The sequence below is a fragment of the Hyperolius riggenbachi genome, chromosome 3, assembly GCF_040937935.1.
Source record: "Hyperolius riggenbachi isolate aHypRig1 chromosome 3, aHypRig1.pri, whole genome shotgun sequence".
NCBI lineage: Eukaryota > Metazoa > Chordata > Amphibia > Anura > Hyperoliidae > Hyperolius > Hyperolius riggenbachi.
In genome coordinates this window covers 516,997,228-517,012,967 of record NC_090648.1, presented here as the reverse complement: position 1 = coordinate 517,012,967, position 15,740 = coordinate 516,997,228, and the positions used below count along the sequence as shown (strand labels likewise).

The 15,740-nt window shown below is 46.1% G+C and overlaps 1 protein-coding gene across 1 annotated transcript in view; it reads right to left on the bottom strand.

Moving 5' to 3' along the window:
- The window catches only part of CAMK2A (calcium/calmodulin dependent protein kinase II alpha), a 131,359-nt gene that overhangs the window by 93,115 nt on the left and 22,504 nt on the right, over positions 1 to 15,740 (bottom strand). The window contains exons 4-7 of the mRNA XM_068278418.1: positions 9,220 to 9,303; positions 7,820 to 7,914; positions 4,994 to 5,116; positions 4,819 to 4,902 (exon numbers count right to left, since the gene is read on the bottom strand). Coding sequence (XP_068134519.1) covers positions 4,819 to 4,902; positions 4,994 to 5,116; positions 7,820 to 7,914; positions 9,220 to 9,303 — 386 coding nt within the window. The remainder of the gene's footprint in view (positions 1 to 4,818; positions 4,903 to 4,993; positions 5,117 to 7,819; positions 7,915 to 9,219; positions 9,304 to 15,740) is intronic.

Sequence of the window (15,740 nt, the reverse complement as noted above, 5' to 3'; positions counted from 1 at the left end):
TTGTAAAATCTTTCCTCTCCCTGATTTACATTCTGACATTTATTACATGGTGACATTTTTACTGTGGGCAGGTTATGTAGCTGTTTCTAGCTGTTCTGGCTGTTAGAGACAGCTGTAAACAGCTAATTCCTGTCTGTGAACATTGTTACATTGTGGCAGTTTGCCCAGAGTACCGCGGTACTCAGAGCTTCTTGTGGGAGGGTTTTCAGCACAAAATCAGTCATACAGCACCCCCTGATGGTCTGTTTGTGAAAAGCATCATATTTCTCATGTAAAAGGGGGTATCAGCTACTGATTGGGATAAAGTTCAATTCTAGGTTGGAGTTTCTCTTTAAGTGGTGGAGAAGCATTGGCTTCTTAAAATTTGATGACTTGATATATAGTGGATGTATAAAAGGCTTTGCGGAACTTCAGAGTAACTGCAACATTTCTCTTGCAGAAATGTTTTATGTATAAACAACTAGAACATTTTATTGCCTATCAATGGAATCCCAGAAGAGAAGTCCCCAAAACTCTATGAGTATTTATAAACCACTGTTGGCTCCTCGAGGAGAAACTAAAATGAAATATTAGATGGCTTGGGAAAGGGATCTGAAGGAAGAATTAACAGACATTCAATGGGCTCAGATTTGGCAGTACACAGCCAAGTGTTCATGTAATACTTCCCTCACAGAAACTTCTCTAAGGGTACTTCACAGAACCTACAGGATGCCCTCTAAACTTAGCAAATTCAGTCAAGGAATAAACTATCCTTTGCTTCAGAGGCTGTCCAGGTACTGGAGAGACTTTTTCCATACATAAGGGACCTGCCCCAGGTTATTACTTTGTGATCTCAGATTTATCATTTGACTACAGATTTTGGGACAAGCCGATGTCTCCTAACTCCAGGTCTGCAATGCTAAATATGAGACCACCATATCTTCCCAGTCATGACCCATGGTTAAATGATTTAGTGTTTGAAGGTTATGGCATCTTCCACCACCCTTCCCCGTCCTCTATGGGAACAGATTGGCCCATATGCAACTCACTTTTTTTCTCCTAGGTGAAGTTTTCAAACTTGTCAGCAAAATGACTTCGAAACCACCAACAAGCAGACAAATACCCAAAATAATTTTGATAGTACTTTTTCATGTACATTTTTTTCAAAGTTCTAAAAAGTTATTATAAAGATGAAAAAGTATCTTCTAGAAGAAAAAAGTGAATTGCACATGGCCCAGTATGTTTAGGATTTTCCTGGTGAGATAGCATGTAGGGATAACTATATTGTTAGCTATTATTTGTTAGCGCCATTAAGAAAATTGGTTGTGTTGCATAACTCACAAGAGTTTGTTAACTGTGGAAGAGGTGGATCATATATTCAATGTATTATTTGCTTTTACATGGTATAGCCTTACCAGGTAAGTTCTTGTTCTTATTTCATTCAGTGAATGGTTTAAGTTTCTCCATTAGGGAGAAAAAGTTGTTCTTAAAATGGATCTAGATCTCTGATATATACAAGAATATGTAGATATGGCAATGGTATTAAGTCTGTTTATCGAGATGGATGTATTACCAGAATGCTTGTACTATTTATTTTACGTCAATAAAAGCATTTTAAAAGTAAAAAGAAATTGTCCATAGTATAATGTATGGCAACACTATATTATTTGGAAATAAATGGGTGTATTTTTTACACCTTGTGATTTTGGTTTTCTCATTATACTCTTTAAAGAATTACAAGAATTTGCAAAAACAACAATATACCCTCATGGCATCCTATATAATAATCCCCAAGTGTCCCTGCGTCATCCTGTCCGTGTGTTTGCACTACTGCGCATGTGCAGCACAGACAGCCGTTGGGACAGGAGGACGTGCGCGCTCGTGTGCGGTGGAAGCGTGCGCACGCATGCGCACTGACTGGCGGTGTGAAGAGACCTAGAGCCTGTTTTTAAATGGGCTTAGATCAACTAGTACATTTATAAAAAGCTAAGTCCCTTACCTAACAATGTATGTATTCTATTTTAAATTCCATCACGTTGCCTCTTTTTTTTTACATTTTTTTTTTTACAAGTTTTGTCATTTGGTAACTATGGGGTCGGTAGAGTGAATCTGTTGAAAAAGGCACCTGAGCTATCTGTAATAAAATGGCACCTTCATAGACTTCAGTGTTATTTCTGCAAATATGGGCTACAAGGTGGTGAAAAGAGTGCCTGAGTTTTTTTTCGGCTACAAGGTTTTTGATTCTGCTACAAAAGGGTGCCCTTCTATAGAGGGTATAAAATAGATTTTTTTTAATTGGGGGTGCAGGGGGAGGTTAGGATTCGGCATCACAAGTGGGGAGGCTTATGGTTAGGCATCACCAGGGGAGGGTTCTGTGTGAGAATAGAGAGAAGTTAGGTCATAGTAATCACCAGGGGGGGGGGTACTAGGGCTAGGCACCACCAGGGGGTCTTAGGGTTAGGCACCACCAAGGGGGGGTTCTGTGTGGGAGTAGGGAGAAGTTAGGTCATAGTAATCACCAGGGAGTTCTTAGTGTTAGTCACCACCAGGGGGGTTAGGCACCGCCAGGGGTTCTTAGGGTTAGGCACCACTATGGAGGAGTTAGAATTAGGCACCACTGGGGGGGTCTTAGGGTTAGGCACCACCAGGGGTGTCTCAGGGTTAGGCACCACCAGGGGTCTTAGGCTTAGGCACCACCAGGGAGGGGTTAGGGTTAGGCACCACCGGGGGGGGGGGGGGGGTTAGGGTTAGGCACCACCAGGGGAGGGTTCTGTGTGAGAGTAAGGGCTACACCAGGCACCCTTTGTAGCTGAATTTGGCATATGGGCTACACCAGGCGCCCTTTGTAGCCGAATTTGGCATTTCGCCTACACCAGGTGCCCTTTGTAGCTGAAGTTGGCATATATGGGCTACACCAGGTGCCCTTTGTAGCTGAAGTTGGCATATATGGGCTACACCAGGTGCCCTTTGTAGCTGAATTTGGCATATATGGGCTACACCAGACCAGACGCCCTTTGAAGCTGAATCTGGATTTTTTCGTCGATATCAGGCGCCCTTTTTTCGCCTTTTCAAATGTACGCCGGAGGGGGCAGAAGGGGTGAAGAGAGTTTATTAATACATATATAAATATACATAAATAAACATACGACTTTGGTAGGGATTAGATTGTGAGCTCCTCTGAGGGACAGTTAGTGACATGACTATGTACTCTGTACAGCGCTAATAAAGGGTATTGTTATAGATTTAGAAGTTTTTTTTATATAATGTAATATTACATACATCCACTAGATGTCTCCTGTGTACCTAGAATGTTGAATCACAGAACTCCAAGTAACAGGAACAGGGAAGTTTGTTTCTTTTTACAAGCTTTCAATGAATGATCACTGCTATTTGCCACAGCAGTGCGTCTCTCTGCTGGAACTATGAGGAGACCAGAGGCAGTGATGCTGGTCCCAGATCCATACACCGGAGAGCCACACTGGTGGACTGATACAGAACCTGCTACATCACCCCTGCTCTTCATGGAGCTCTGGCCAGGAGGAATCTCTCTGCTGGAACTATTCGGAGACCAGAGGCGGTGATGCTGGTCCCAGATCCATACACCAGAGATCCACACTGGTGGACTGATACAGAACCTGCTACATCACCCCTCCTCTTCATGGAGTTCTGGCCAGGAGGAATCTCTCTGCTGGAACTATGAGGAGACCAGGGGTGGTGATGCTGGTCCCAGATCCATACACCGGAGAGCCACACTGGTGGACTGATACAGAACCTGCTACATCACCCCTCCTCTTCATGGAGTTCTGGCCAGTAGGAATCTCTCTGCTGGAACTATGAGGAGACCAGGGGTGGTGATGCAGGTCCCAGATCCATACACCGGAGAGCCACACTGGTGGACTGATACAGAACCTGCTACATCACCCCTCCTCTTCATGGAGTTCTGGCCAGTAGGAATCTCTCTGCTGGAACTATGAGGAGACCAGGGGTGGTGATGCTGGTCCCAGATCCATACACCAGAGATCCACACTGGTGGACTGATACGGAGCCTGCTGAGTGGATCATTCAGAAATAGCCTTATCAGTCCGCCGACACCATGTACACACGTGCTACTGTCAGCTGAACATCCACCCAGCGGGAGGGTTCGGTGGACCCGTCGTTGCCGGCGGTAGTGCGTGTGTACGCACCTTAAGAGAACTTGTTTATCTGTGTTAGCACTTGTTTAGAACTTGTTTTCTGACAAGTCACCTAAATGTTCTAACAGTTTGAAAATCAATTGCAATAACTTGCAAATGAACTTTTATTTAATTTAATGCTTTGCCAAATTTTTCTTTAAAGAGAATCTGTACTCTTTTTACAGCAAAAAGCATACCAATGTATTCATTATGTTCTCCTGGGCCCCTCTGTGCTGTTTCTGCCACTCTCTGCTGCAATCCTGGCTTGTAATTGCCAGTTTTAGGCAGTGTTTACAAACAAACTAACCAGCTTGTGATAGGCTCACATAAGCAGAGTGTGATACAGAGCCTGCAGGGGGCCTGCAGAGGGTGTGCATCGCTCCTATCCAATCACAAGCAGCCCTGCACATTCCACACATTCAAGCCTAGCCCGACTGTGCAGACAGAAGAAAACAGATTAGATCATATAACAGAGATAACACAGCCACTGTGCAATTAGGAAAGGCTGCAGTAAGCCAGAGCACATTAGAACAGGCAAAGGAACTTATAGGATAGAAGAACTAAGGCTGAGAATTTTGTTACAGAGTCTCTTTAATACATCTACACAGACCCGATAATTATACCGCCTCCCTTTCCCAGTCCCCTATCATTATAAGTGAAGACTTACCTTCAGCTTCCTCCTGGCATTGAACTTCTTCAGGCAGTCCACTGTCTCCTGTCTGTGCATGCAGGAAGCCACTGTGGAGCGGTGCTGGAAACAGGAAGTAGTAAGGTCAGAGGTGAAAGGTACAGGAAGTAGGGTGGGGTTAAGGGCGTGGCAAGGTGAAGCTGGATCCACTTACTGAAATCCATGGGTGCTTCAGTGCTTCTGCAGCCGTTATTCTTTTTGATGGGTTTATAGTTAACATCTTGTTGATGAGATCCTTTGCTTCAGGAGTAACGGTGTCCCACTCAGGGGAAGGGAACTGCAAGAAGAGAACAGGGCTTAATGTGAACAGGTACCTGTGCTCTAATGCTGGGCATACACGGCTCGACTGCTCCTTATTAATCGAGCCGCTGATGGCTCGTTTGATAATTTCCGACATGTCCGATCACCGTGTGGATCGATTCCCGGCTCGATCCCCGCGGGCGGACAATGGGCAAAAACAAAGCGCAGATAAGGAAGTGCCCGCGAGGACGGACGGGAATCGATCCACACGGTGATCGGACATGTCGGAAATTATCAATCGATACCGGCGCATTATCGCGTCGTGTATACCCAGCATTAGGCCTCGTTCACATTGTGATGGCTGTTTTTTGACACCTTTTTTCCCCTTCCCGGCAATTTCTGTGAGTTGTGCGGTTTTAGTAAACATTTTTGTAAACGCTTTTTCAGAGCGATTCCGTTTTTTCACTTCCTGACATAAGCCAGGCAGTGAACTCTTTGATCCAGAAAAGAATAAATACAATGTATTTATTCTTAAAAATGCTCAAGCAATCGCTGCACAAAGTGATTTTGTGAGCGTTTTGCGTTTTTGCGCTCAGATGTGAACTCTCTCATAGAGAATCATTGCACAAGTGCTTTCAGGACAATATGGAAAAATCACCTGCGCTTAAAAAAAACCCCAAAAGTGCCTCCAGTGGGAACGAACCCTAAAAGAGTAAACACCCGGAAGTGACACTGGATGACAGGAGGGGAGTTGCCTGGCAGGTTAGTAAGTAATTTTTATTCTCAGGTGCCACTGGGAAAGGAAGGGGGAGGGGCTGGCAAATTATGTATATTTAATGAGGAACTCAGGTGGGGGGAGGTTAGTAACAGGCGTAGTTAAAGAGACACTGAAGCGGAAAAGAAATATGATGTAATGATTTGTATGTGTAGTACAGCTAAGAAATAAAACATTAGGAGCAGAGATATGAGTCTCATATTGTTTCCAGTACAGGAAGATTTAAAGGGAACCAGAGAGGAACCCTCATTAAAAATACAAAAAGATTTTATACATACCTGGGGCTTCTTCCAGCCCCATAAGCCTGGATCGCTCCCACGCCGCCATCCTCCGCTGCCTCTATCCCCTGGTACCGGGTCCCGTCACTTCCGCGGACGCGGCCAATTGTCCGCATCACAGGGGCTCCCTCCATACACGTACGTATGCGGCTGCACAGTAAGCAGCCTCACGCGTACTTATATGGAGGAAGCCCCCTGTGATGCGGACAATTGGCCGCGTCTGCCGGCCGACTGGCGTTAATGACGGGACCCGGTACCGGCGGATCCAGGCAGCGGAGGAGGGCGGCGTGGGAGCGATCCGTGCGTATGGGGCTGGAGGAAGCCCCAGGTATGTATAAAAGCTTCCCCCCAACGTCTCTGGTTCCCTTTAAGAAACCCCAGTTGTTATCTATGCAAAAGAGCCATTGAGCTCCACGACTTTCAAAGTGGCAGAGAGCTCTGTCTTCTGAAGCTTGTTATCTGAAGTATCGGTTACTGTATTTTCTTTTTCTCTGCAGAGGACAGTTCAAAAGTTCACTGGGCTGCTCTGTAAAATCATTTAGAATGCTGAGTAGTGTGTAAACTGCAAATATTAGAGAATGCAGCAATGTTATACAAAACACTATATACAGTAACTGAAAATAAAAATATGAGACTATTTTCTTTGCTACTAATGTTCTAGTAATTATCCGTACTACACCACCAATTCATTATATCATCATTTTGTTTCGCTTCAGTGTCCTTAGGCAGGAGATTAATGGTGGGCATCAGTAGGGGTTAATGTTAGGTGTAGGTAGAGAAATGCTAGTTTGAGGTATAAGTTAGGGGAAGCTGATAGTAACTATTGGCAATAGTATAGTACTGGATCCAGCGCCTAAATCACCGGGCACCTCTTTCCATGCACCCCCCGGAGATGCCTCAATATTGCAGCAGGTCCAGTGTATCCTCTATAATAGAACCCAACTGTCTCTGCGTCCCATCCCTGCACTTCCTGTGCGTGTGTCCCGTGTTTTGTGCTACTGCGCATGTGCAGGGAGGTACGCAGAGACTGAGGAGAGCTGAGGGAGGGCGGGGCCAGAAGGGGTGTGCGGCGGGAGAGTGGCTTGCGGCGGGTGCGTGCATGCACGCTGACTGTGCGGCGGTCACGGGGGAGGATGAGAGGGAGGGGAGGAAGGGGAGAAGAAGGAGGCGTTCAACACAGACGTAGAGCCCGTTTTAAAATGGGCATAGGTCTACTAGTGTATCTATATTATTAAAAGGCAGGTGTAATACAGCGTGGACGCAGTGCTGCATGTGCATATTACAACTGCCGCCTACTGCGCTCGGGGCGGGGAAGGGAGCGGGGCACATGGGCGTAGCGTGAGGGGTGAGATCGGGGTGCGCAGGAAATCCCTTTTAAAGAATCAGAGATTACCGGTCCCGCATGCATGAAATGCGCTGTGACCGCACGGACGGCTGTGTATCGCTCTTGTCCTTTATAATTCAGCCACTGGGTGCATGCATGAAATGCGCGGTGACCGCATGGGCGGCTGCATATCGCTCTGGTCCTTTATAATTCAGCCACTGGGTGCATGCATGAAATGCGCGGTGACCGCATGGGCGGCTGCATATCGCTCTGGTCCTTTATAATTCAGCCACTGGGTGCATGCATGAAATGCGCGGTGACCACACGGACGGCTGTGTATCGCTCTGTAGCATCCTCACTTACATCATAGGCGCCGGCTTTGATTTGCTGATACAATCGGTGCTGATCTTCATCCCAGAAAGGAGGGTAACCGACCAGCAATATATACAGAATAACTCCTAGCAGGAAACAGAAATAGCAGTCAGTCAGTCGCTGGTCATCCTCAGGTACGATCAGCAAATGACAATACCGTATATACTCGCATACAAGCCGAATTTTTGACCCCCTAAAAGGGGGCCAAAAGTTGGGGGGTTGGCTTGTATGCGAGTCATGGGTGGTGGTCCGTGGTCTGCGACCCCCCCGCCCGCTCCCTCCCTCCGCGGCCGCCGCTGCTATTACCTGCTTTAGGCAGCGGCCACTTCCTAATCCGGGTTCCCCTCTTCATCATGCGTAGTATACCGTAAAAGTGTATCACAGCAGCGCTCCCGGCGCTGCTGCTGTGACGATGCAGGGGGCAGGAAAGAGCGGTTCCCCTGGTAACGGCGATACACATCGCCGTTACAGGAAGCCGCGCTCTTTCCTGCCCCCTGCATCGTCACAGCAGCGCCGGGCATGCTGCTGTGATACACTTTTACGGTATACTACGCATGATGAAGAGGGGAACCCAGATTAAGAAGCGGCCGCTGCCTAAAGCAGGTAATAGCAGCGGCGGCCGCGGAGGGAGGGAGCAGGCGAGCGGGCGGGGGGGCACTATACTGGGCACTATATTAGCTATACTGGACACTACACTAGCTACACTGGGCACTATACTAGCTATACTGAGGCACTACCTACCCATACTGGGCACTATACTAGCTATACTGGGACACACTGGGGGTCTGCACCAATGCAGCATTTCCTATCCCCGGCTTATATGGGGGGTCAATCATTTTCCCCTAGTTTTTCAGGTAAAAGTTAGGGGGGGGGGGTCGGCTTATATGCAGGTCGGCTTATATGCGACTATATACGGTAACTCTACAGCTGATTCACATCATATTTTATGTAAACTTATGCTGCTTGGAAATAGACCAATAAAATGATAATTTTTGCATAAATTTAGCATGACATTTGCATTAATTCAGAATTATAAGCATCCCCGGTTATAAATAGAGATGATCAATGAGATGCAAATATTTCTGAGTGCATGCAGATTTATGTAAATATTTATGCAAATATATGCAGCTAGAAAATGGACCAATCCATTTAAACCTGGGTGGGACTTGACTGGTCCATTTCCAATTGCATATATTTGCATACTCATTTACATAAATCTGCATGAACTCAGAAATAATTGCATCTAATTGATCATTCCTAGTTATAAATATGACACATGTTACGATAGATAGATAGATAGATAGATAGATAGATAGATAGATAGATAGATAGATAGATGGATAGATAAATAGATAGATAGGTACTAGACATAGGACTAGTTTAGATATTACCACAGGCCCAGAGATCCACAGCCTTTCCGTAGGGGTCTTTCCTCAGCACCTCTGGGGAGAGGTATCCTGGCGTCCCAGCAAACCCTGCAATTACAAGTAATAAAGTCTCAAAGCAAACCTGAGAGCTGAAAACAGAAGAAGCCACAACAAAAAGATTTTAAAACTAACAAAACATATTAGCACAGATGTGCTGAGGGCTAAACCCGCAGCTGAACTCTGGTCCCCTATCTTCCGTGTCCCCACCTCTCCCTCTTTGTAAGCCTTTGGGCAGAGTCCTCCTCCTTATGTCTCCTACCTGATCATGTACCTCCATTACTGTGCACCCATGCTATGCATCTGAGTGAACCTAACTTGCCTAATCTCCATGCTGCCATCCAGTGACTAGGCATGATCGGAACCTACAAATTCCGTTCCGCCGGAATTCACGGATTCCGTCAATGATAAATTCCGCCGAATGTAATGCAGTTCCGCGGAATTCCGAATTCCATCGGAATTTTTAAAAACTCTCTCTCTCTCTCTCTCTCTCTCTCTCTCTCTCTCTCTCTCTCTCTCTCCTCCTCCTCCTCCTCCTCCTCCTCCTCCTCCTCCTCCTCCTCCTCCTCCTCCTCCTCCTCCTCCTCCCCCCATTATGATCAATTCAATAGAAAAAGTAGCATGATTAAGGATTCGTCCTTTTTTAAAAGCCATCTTGCATACCTTAGCCAGGATTTGAACCCAGGACTCAGTGTGTAGTAGGTATCTGTCTTACCCACTAGACCACCAACCACACTACATGCTAAAGCCAACCTAGCATGTACCATTATGATCCACCCAATAGAAAAAGTAGCACATCCCGACCAAGGTATGTAAGCTGGCTTTTGAAAAAGTACAAATCCTTAATCATAGTAGGTAGTAGGTAGTAGCAGTATTATCGAGTCTTGGCCAAGGTCTCTGCACTGAATAGGTGCAGGCTTAGGCAGGGCCGTTTTCCCCGTTTCTGTTTGGATTTTGCGTTTGCGTTAAACGTGTACATTTTTCTATATACATTTCTCCATTTATGCATTTGTGGCGGCATGTACTGTATGTGAGTGTGTGGGAAAAAGCAGAAAACTGTGCGTTTGTAAATTGCAAAAAAACCATGAACGCAAAGCACATGTTTCCCCTGCAAGGGTATTTACTTGAATAGCCTGTATAAGTGTGTTTTGCTGTTTGCTGCAAGCCCGCAAAACATGCAATGGGCTCAATTCACAAAGCAGTGATAACTTAGTTAGCACGCCCTAAAAGCCCATAGTAACTTATGATGCGCTAAACTTCGCGTGCTAACTGCTAAGTAAGATAATGTCGCACCGGGTGTGTCTAAAACGTCACATTGGGTGTGCCTATAATGTTGCCCCTGGTGCGACCTTATTGCCGCACCGTGCACCGCTAAACTTTGTGCACGCTAACTAAAACCTTTGGCTGTGCTAACTACTTAGCACTGTAGTTAGCATGCCCAAAGCTTTTAGGCGTGCTAACTAAGTTAGCTGTGAATCGAGCCCATTGGCCTCTATTCATAAAGCATTCCCGCATGCAGTAATGCTTAAAACAGCTGACTTTACCGACCTCTTAGCAAGTGTCCATTCATGCTACTTTTTCTATTGGATTGGTCATAATGGTACATGCTAGGCCAGCTTTAGCATGTGGTGTGGTTGGTGGTCTAGGGGGTAAGACAGATACCTACTACACACTGAGACCTGGGTTCAAATCCTGGCTAATTTATGTAAGCTGGCTTTTAAAAAAGTGCAAATCCTAAATCATGCTACTTTTTCTATTGGATTGGTCATAATGGTACATGCTAGGGCAGCTATAGCATGTAGTGTGGTTGGTGGTCTTGGGGGTAAGACAGATACCTACTACACACTGAGACCTGGGTTCATATCCTGGCTAAGGTATGTAAGCTGGCTTTTAAAAAAGTACAAATTCTTAATCATGCTACTTTTTCTATTGAATTGATCATAATGGTACATGCTAGGCCAGCTTTAGCATGTAGTGTGGTTTGTGGTCTAGGGGGTAAGACAGATACCTACTACACACTGAGACCTGGGTTCAAATCCTGGCTAAGGTATGTAAGCTGGCTTTTAAAAAAGTACAAATCCTTAATCATTCTACTTTTTCTATTGAATTGAACATAATGGTACATGCTAGGCCAGCTTTAGCGAGAGAGAGAGGGTGAGAGATTTTTACCTTGTACTCATACTGTGCTGTGTGATCTGGTTTGCATGTATTCCTGTATTGTCATATTGCTGTATGTCACCCCCAAATATTGTCTGTAACCTAAACTAATGTTCAGCGCTGCGTAATATGTTGGCGCTTTATAAATACAATAAATAAACACTTATTCTAGTAGGTAGGTTGACACAGGCTCGTGAGGTCTCTATAAATCCTGGAGAAGTCATCTGTGTCCACCCCGAAGCCACCATGATACAAATCGTTCACATGAGGTTGCTGATGTCGGTTGTAATCTTCTTAGTCAACCGGATTTGACTATAATCAACTCGATAGTGTCTCAAGCAATTAATCTGATCAGGGAGAAGAATGATGAAGATTCAGTGCAGGAATTACATCTCGCTGCTGTCTCCATACTGACGCCGTATGTGTTATCCCGCGGTGGAATCCAGGGATTTATGACACTATTATGTTCATGTCACTTCAATGTGCGCAGCATATTCTGCCATGGAGTCTTCTGACACCTGCCCTAAATCAGTTATACAAGTACGGCAGCTTTTAATGGAATTACACATCCTGCATATTGATTGCCGGAGCTCTGACATTATGCCTGACATTTTGCTCTGTAAAAGTTTCAGCGCCAGTGTAGGTAGGTAGTCAAATCGCTGCATTTCCAATCGGAATTTGGAAAACAGAAAACGGAAATTCTGCAGAAATCCAATATACCGCAACTCAGTAGTTTTTGCCCAATCACAGAACTTGGAAGACTTGGACCAGCCAGAGAAGGTAGAATTTTTCAGCAAATAATCGGATTACCGCGGTATTTTTAGATCAATCAGAAGATTCAGTTTTTCCAGTTTCCAATTTGTATTTTTGTCTTTTTTTAACATTCTCTGTTACAAAAAATGACGAATAAAGTACTCCTCGGAAATTGGAAAATTAGGAATCGAAAATACGGAAAATCAGGAATCAGAAAAACGTGGTTGCGACCAAATTGCCCACAGCTGGAAGCGGCTGTGGGTCTCCTCACCTAGACTAATGCCAAAGTTTACATGTAAAAGAATTTTAGATTGGGAAAAACTGCTCATCATTCTGTTACCTAATCAACCAATCATGTAGCTTGCTGCTCTGTATGCTAAAGCCAGAAATGGATTAGGGTGAAATAGGTCCCTAGGTAAGAGAGCATTTTTTGTCCACCGCCAATGGTCACCTGGGTTCTTTGTTTAGATTTGGTGGGGGCTAGCATCCTCCAGGCCCCTTGACTCTCTCCAGGCCCTAGACAACCGCCTGGGTTGCCTAGTGGATAATCTGGCTCTGGCTATATTTTATATTTTAGCAGGTGCAACGCATCTGTTGCTATGGGGGAGGGAGGACTTGTGGCGCATAATGGAGCCACTTCTTAGAACAATGTGCTAGGCCCCTGTTTTCACTTAAAGGGCACCTGAAGCCATGTAAACCCCCTGGTTTCTTCCTGGTGCCTTGTTGCTTGATGCCTGCCAATGCCATCAGGCAAGGTATAGCAGTCTGTAGTTGTCCCCGGTGGTCCGTTCTGCTCAGTTAATCCACGCTTGTCAGGAGCATCAAAGGAAGGGGAGGCGTCGGTTGCAGTGGGAACACCCAGTACACGCCCATTGCAGCCAAATATGCTCCTCCCCCAAAAAAACCACACTGCCAGAATGCTCATGTCTTCGAGACCACCTCTGTCCCCTTTTCCCCATTCCCTCCATTTTTATGTGATCAAAAATCAGTTTATAAAATGTGATTGTATCGGGAAGATGACCATCTCCTCGGAACTACTTCCATTAGATCGGATAAAAGCAGTGGGAGTGATGAAAACGGGAGGGGTCCTGAAGACATCAGAATTCTAGCAGAATGGTTTTTGTTTTAGTTTTTTTTTTTTCCATACCATAATTGGTTTTCTAATGGTTAAAATTACTTGAAACCATTTTTTTTTTGTAAAGTGTTCCTTTGTTGTGGAAACAACAGACCAGATGCAACAAACTGCATGAAGTTACCATGCTTATGGAAAGCATGGTAATTTTACCGTAAAATTACCACCAGTAAAGCCCCGCCCAATAACCCGTTAGCAGCACAGGCATAACTACAGTAATGTGCGCATTGCTGTGATAAAGGGTGTTACACTGTGCATTATCATAGAAATGCAGGGCCGGATTTCTGGAAAGGTCACAAAGGTCTTAGGAGCTGAAAAAGCAGAAGAGTAGAAGGGCGTCAGGGGAGAGATAAGAGGCCACATGTCAAAAAAGATCTTCTGTCCTGCTCGAAGCCACTCTGCTTTGCTGCACACACAGCCTGAATCCCTGAGCTCTGTGCATCTTCCTTACTTCCTGGTGTGCGATGAGACAGTGCTATCTCCTGTGCTGCACACATAGCCTGAATACCAGAGCTCTGTGCATCTTCCTTACTTCCTGGTGTGCGGTGAGACAGTGCTGTCTCCTGATGCTCCCGGAACATACAAGCTTCAGAGCTCTGTGCATCTTCCTTACTTCCTGGTGTGCGATGGGCCAGTGCTGTCTCCTATGCTGCACACACAGCCTGAATTCCAGAGCTCCGTGCATCTTCCTTACTTCCTGGTGTGCGATGGGCCAGTGCTGTCTCCTGATGCTCCCGGAACATACAAGCTTCAGAGCTCTGTGCATCTTCCTTACTTCCTGGTGTGTGATGAGACAGTGCTGTCTCCTGATGATCCCGGAACATACAAGCTTCAGAGCTTGTTACATCTTCCTTACTTCCTGGTGTGCGGTGAGACAGTGCTATCTCTTGTGCTGCACACACAGCCTGAATACCAGAGCTCTGTGCATCTTCCCTACTTCCTGGTGTGTGATGGGCCAGCGCTGTCTCCTGATGATCCCGGAACATACAAGCTTCAGAGCTCTGTACATCTTCCTTACTTCCTGGTGCGATGGGCCAGCGCTGTCTCCTGATGATCCCGGAACATACAAGCTTCAGAGCTCTGTACATCTTCCTTACTTCCTGGTGTGCGATGGGCCAGCGCTGTCTCCTGATGATCCCGGAACATACAAGCTTCAGAGCTCTGTACATCTTTCTTACTTCCTGGTAAGCGATGAGACACTGCTATCTGCTGATGATCCCGGAACATACAAGCTTCAGAGCTCAGTACATCTTCCTTACTTCCTGGTGTGCGACAGGCCAGTGCTGTCTCCTGATGATCCCGGAACATACAAGCTTCAGAGCTCAGTACATCTTCCTTACTTCCTGGTGTGCGATGGGCCAGCGCTGTCTCCTGATGCTCCCGGAGCATACAAGCTTCAGAGCTCTGTACATCTTCCTTACTTCCTGGTGTGCGATGGGCCAGTGCTGTCTCCTGATGCTCCCGGAACATACAAGCTTCAGAGCTCTGTGCATCTTCCTTACTTCCTGGTGTGCGATCAGACAGTGCTGTCTCCTGATGATCCCGGAACATACAAGCTTCAGAGCTCAGTACATCTTCCTTACTTCCTGGTGTGCGATCAGACAGTGCTGTCTCCTGATGATCCCGGAACATACAAGCTTCAGAGCTCTGTACATCTTCCTTCCTTCCTGGTGTGCGATGGGCCAGTGCTGTCTCCTGATGATCCCGGAACATACAAGCTTCAGAGCTCTGTACATCTTCCTTACTTCCTGGTGTGCGATGGGCCAGCGCTGTCTCCTGATGCTCCCAGGACATACAAGCTTCAGAGCTCTGTGCATCTTCCTTACTTCCTGGTGTGCGATGAGACAGTGCTGTCTCCTGATGCTCCCGCAACATACAAGCTTCAGAGCTCTGTGCATCTTCCTTACTTCCTGGTGTGCGATGAGACAGTGCTGTCTCCTGATGATCCCAGAACATACAAGCTTCAGAGCTCTGTACATCTTCCTTACTTCCTGGTGTGCAATGAGACAGTGCTGTCTCCTGATGATCCCGGAACATACAAGCTTCAGAGCTCTGTACATCTTCCTTACTTCCTGGTGTGCGATCAGACAGTGCTGTCTCCTGATGCTCCCGGAACATACAAGCTTCAGAGCTCTGTGCATCTTCCTTACTTCCTGGTGTGCGATGAGACAGTGCTGTCTCCTGATGCTCCCGCAACATACAAGCTTCAGAGCTCTGTGCATCTTCCTTACTTCCTGGTGTGCGATGAGACAGTGCTGTCTCCTGATGCTCCCAGAACATACAAGCTTCAGAGCTCTGTGCATCTTCCTTACTTCCTGGTGTGCGATGGGCCAGTGCTGTCTCCTGATGCTCCCGGAACATACAAGCTTCAGAGCTCTGAACATCTTCCTTACTTCCTGGTGTGCGATGGGCCAGCGCTGTCTCCTGATGCTCCCGGAACATACAA